The sequence below is a fragment of the Triticum dicoccoides genome, chromosome 7B (genome assembly GCF_002162155.2).
Source record: "Triticum dicoccoides isolate Atlit2015 ecotype Zavitan chromosome 7B, WEW_v2.0, whole genome shotgun sequence".
Taxonomy (NCBI): domain Eukaryota; kingdom Viridiplantae; phylum Streptophyta; class Magnoliopsida; order Poales; family Poaceae; genus Triticum; species Triticum dicoccoides.
The window spans coordinates 646,674,568-646,679,002 of NC_041393.1; the positions used below are offsets into that span (position 1 = coordinate 646,674,568).

At 45.9% G+C, this 4,435-nt stretch overlaps 1 protein-coding gene across 6 annotated transcripts; it reads right to left on the reverse strand.

Moving 5' to 3' along the window:
* Positions 1-922: 922 nt before the first annotated feature.
* LOC119337905 (nudix hydrolase 14, chloroplastic-like) lies at positions 923-4,429 on the reverse strand. Of its 6 annotated transcripts, none has more exons than XM_037610153.1 (7): positions 3,664-4,429; positions 3,473-3,550; positions 2,984-3,069; positions 2,801-2,893; positions 2,588-2,665; positions 1,619-1,679; positions 923-1,143 (listed from the first exon to the last, which is right to left on the reverse strand). In XM_037610153.1, the coding sequence occupies exons 1-6, from the start codon at positions 4,241-4,243 to the stop codon at positions 1,650-1,652; spliced, it is 945 nt and encodes a 314-aa protein (XP_037466050.1). In that variant the 5' UTR covers positions 4,244-4,429; the 3' UTR covers positions 923-1,143; positions 1,619-1,649. The 6 variants fall into 6 exon arrangements, with proteins under 6 accessions (XP_037466050.1, XP_037466046.1, XP_037466047.1 ...); XM_037610149.1 differs by having other exon boundaries at positions 1,619-2,163; XM_037610150.1 differs by having other exon boundaries at positions 2,588-2,703.
* Between the last annotated feature and the right edge of the window lie 6 nt (positions 4,430-4,435).

Sequence of the window (4,435 nt, forward strand, 5' to 3'; positions counted from 1 at the left end):
AATTTTTTATTTTTTGAAGGCAAAATGTTGGATTCTTCAGGTTCATTTGATGAGGAGTATCAAAACAAGGAGCTTGAAGAATTCATTCAAAAAGAGTTCATCGATTTGTCAGACTCGGACAACGAAGATGCCGAGTTGATGATGGTGGTTAGGCCAACTCCACCGCACGACCTATCTGTGACCCATCCGGTCTGAATTTGTCCGTTTGGGATAAAATACGACCCAGCGGTAATACCCAAACGGACAAAGCTGTCCGCTGGTGTCCGTTTTCTGTCCTCCTGACCCCAAACCTGGACCAAATTCGCGCGAGATATGGGGTTGGACGGACACGAAACGGACGCTGTTGTTGGTTGCTCTTGTCCACTACAAGAAATATGTTATCTTGTGACCTCCACTATTGGTCACTGAAAGGTCATAGTTTTTTCATTTGCGACCTTTTTGTGATAAAAAATAAAAGGTCAAAAGTTGAGGGTCGTAAACTGACTATAGTGACCTTCTCTGTGAGAAGGTCGTGGACGTTTATGACCAATTCCTACTGTGGCGTTTTGGTCACTAGCAGCCTCCCCAGTCCACGTAGGCATCCAACGTGGCAAGCTGATGTGGCACAAGATTCAGCCCGGTCCAATTCGGTTTTCTACATGGGCCTAGCCCAACAATTCGGCCTTTTTACTATATTTTTTCTCTATTAATTTTCTCTAGCTACATGGGCCTGGCCCGACAATTTGGCCTTTTTATTTTCTAGGCATGGCCTTTTGCGGTCCATTTCATTTTTATTTTAAAGGGTTTTTTGTGGTCCAATTTTTAGATGGGTCCCAATTGTCAGATTTTTCCTGTCAGTGAAGCCACATCGCTTTTTATCAAAGACCTCATCAGCTTTCCATTTCTCACATTTCTCACGTACACAAATGACAAATATTTCTAATGAAACAAAACTAGATACAAAGTATATTTCTCACATTTCTTACAGTTTTACAACTTCACTAGATTCTACTCCAGAATGTGCTGACTACTACAGAATACAATATAACTAGGTACAAAGTACAACCAAAACACAAGGCAGATTATCCAGATAACCACCATGCTTCATCGTCTTCTCTTCCAAACAAGTGGAATGAGCCCTCTCTTCTCCTAGGCGTGCTCCTCCTACAACAGCAGCAACAATAGGTCAAGAACAACAATAGAGTCATATGAGCTGCTTCTGCTCCTATTAAACAGAATAACAACAAATCGAGTTAATAAACAAGCTTGAAGCACTATGGGAAACAAAAGCATAAAAACAAACTAATGTCTCGGGTATAATCATAGGATAAATCTGTGTTGAAGCACTGTGTTTAGATGTATTTTAATTAATTTCAAATGTGTAATGTAAGGTGTTGTGGACCAGTGTATAAGAACAGCAGTTTGTAAATAACAGGAACAACTTGGTATTACACACAGAGCACTATACAGATTTTAGCTTTTCTATCCAAGTACAAATAGCAAAACATAGTAAATTAATTGAGACACTCATAAATACTTGCCGAGAGACTAAGATGAAACGTGCATATATATACTACTGTAAATTAATTGAGACGCTCATGCCAACATGTTCAGATCGAAATGCACTAACAAGTAGTACCTGCGAAACTAACAAGCTGGTTGGTGCTCAATCACAGGCACATCAAATGTACAGTTAGTACCTGCAAAACAACCACATACATTGCCCCCAAAATGAAACATACTAGTAATTACTAGGCGATGCAGATTGCAGATCAAAAAGGAAATCCAACCCCTCTTTGAAGACAATTATTTATAGTGGTAAGTAAGAATCAGGGTGTTTGGCTCATGTGTAAATATATTGCACAACAAAACAAATTCAGTTTTTGATTAATAACCAGTTTTCAGAGCCTTTGGCTGATGTAGGCGATGCTCAAGAAGTAGTACTTGGGTATTCTGCCTGCCTACTAAACAGTAGAGGAGGAGGAACATAGCTATCAAAGTCCCCACCAGGTGCAAACAAAAGACCAACCCGAACAACAGCTATGGTGGAAACTCCAAACACTCTACCAATAAATGTTACTACCAGTGTCTTTCCAATAATTAAGAGACCTAATATCAAAGAGACTGCTGGGAAGTTTGACAGAAACATCTTTGAAACAGCTTTGGGTCAATAGACATTCCAACCTGGAAAGAAACAAACCAGGGTAAGCATTAAGATTTAAGAAGGTATCAAATATGGTCGGAACTTATAAAAGGAATTAGATATGGAGTGCGTTCTAAAGTAATTCAAGCATTGATGTTCAAGAAACATAATTCTTCCAACATATGTGCATTGATGTTCGGAGGCATAGCAAGCAGAAACTATTGAGCACTAGACCTACATCAGGAATTGAAATTCTTCCAACTCTGAACAGCAATGCGTTGCAGGAGAATAAAATTAACGTATAAATAATTAGTGAAACCCAGAAAATAATCATGAATCTTACAATGCAGAGTGACATTATTCTACATTAGGTACATAAAGTTCAGGTAGTTAAGGCTCACTGCTATCGTGTTAATTTCCTCACAGCAAAATTACCGAAATACATGAAAAACGAAGAAACAGAACCTTGAGCTGGACAGGGTGGAGTTTGCCAGCACAGCAAGAGTACGAAGATCCAGACAGCTTATGGAACTCGTCGGATTCCTGGCAGTGGCAGCAAGATTGGTATATGCCTTGTGAACCTAATAGAGTTAAAACAGGGCTAGTGTGACTCACTAGCTGCAATAGCATCGAAGCTTCAGTGGATAAACTGTATATTTGGGGAAAGAAGACACTAACCTCTCGGACTGCGGTGCCAACAAAGTCGCCGTTTTCATCATCTAGCATTCCAGCTGGTAGCTCCAATATAAACTTCCCAATAGGAACTCTAGCCTGAAAATTTCCGGAAGGGTCAATAATCAACAGAATGTTTTGTTCATCGAATATGCAACCTTTTGCTGCGAAGCACAGTAATATATATACCTGTTCAGTAAGAACAACATAAGTTTGCCCTTTGGACTGCAAAAGGATCAACACAGCAACAGCAGGCCCTCTTGCAAAGAAAATCCCTGGAATCTAAATACATTGCAGATCAACAGGATGAACGAAAATCCACAAAATATGTACCAATTTAAAAGGTAAGGCGGAGTACCAATGATTATTTCAGAACTGTCGAGAACAAAGATTTCGCGAGCATATCAATTAGATAGCTCTAAATCCATCATGCTAACACAAACGATTTGGCAAACCCTGGTGAAGCGCATATATTGCGCGCCTTAGTCTGTCGCAGCTCCTCACCCTGTTCTATCCTATCTGCACCTACCTGATGATCTCTATACTTACTCTTGGATATCCAAACCCTGTTTGTGTCTAGGCAATCTTTATATAGAGAAACACATTAAAATTGCATGAATCACAAACTGCTACTACTTGCCAGTAAAAGTGGATAGAATCATGGGACGTTGTGATCACCTTGGCTTGGGTTTCCTCGTCCATGATGTCGGCCTTGAACTTGAGGAATCCCACGCGCTGCCCGAACATGTCCACCCCCTGCGCACACCGCGCGCCGTGAATTTCAGATGTGCCATCGGTCGATTGATTCCGGAACGACATCGTAACAGCTCAAACATTTCGATGTGAGAGTGTGAGAGGGGGAGGAGCACCTGGATGAGGATCTGGCGGAGGCTGAGCTTCCCGTGGGCAAGCAGGCCCTTCTCCGCCTGCAGGCTCTCCAGCCACCGCCTGAAGAGCGCCGAGTCCAGCGCCTTCCTGAAGTCCGCCTCGGGGAGGCCCGGTGCCGCCATGACCCTCGTTCTCGAACTCGTCGTCGGGGGAGGCCTGGCTCTGCAGCCTCTCGGCAGTGTGCTCTGCGCCATCTCCGCCTTCCTCTCCCTCCGCTCCCCCTCCTCTGACGGATCCTCCCACCCGTCGCCCAGGCGGCGAACCTGGCCGGCGCGTGGTCGCGAGAGAGACAGTGTGCATGGTGGGGTCGAGTGCGGCGTCCAGAAGTGCAGCGCTGACGGCCTCGAAAGCCGGGCGGAGGTCGAGCACGACGAATAGCGCCGGCCGGGAGCGCGCGGCCGCCCGCCAGGAGCGGCAGCACGCCATGGCGCCGCGCCGCAGGTCCTCCAGGCCCAGCCGTGAGAACGCCTCCGCCAGGCACACGGGCGTCAGATCCGCCCACTCCCTCTGCTCCTCCTCCTCCCACGGCGCCGCCTCGCCGGCCTCGCGTCCGGTCGCCATCTCGCCTCCGCTCGCTTTTCTCTTCGGGTTGGTAGGCTGGTTGGTTCGGTTGGGTGGTGAGGGAAGGGGAGGGGCGAGAGGAGGGGGGCATGGGGGAGGCCATGAACGACGGCGAGCTCCGCCGGAGGGAGGTGGCGGTGGCTGCGATGGATCTGGAAGGGAGGCGGCGATGGATTGGGTTGCGGGGCTCGC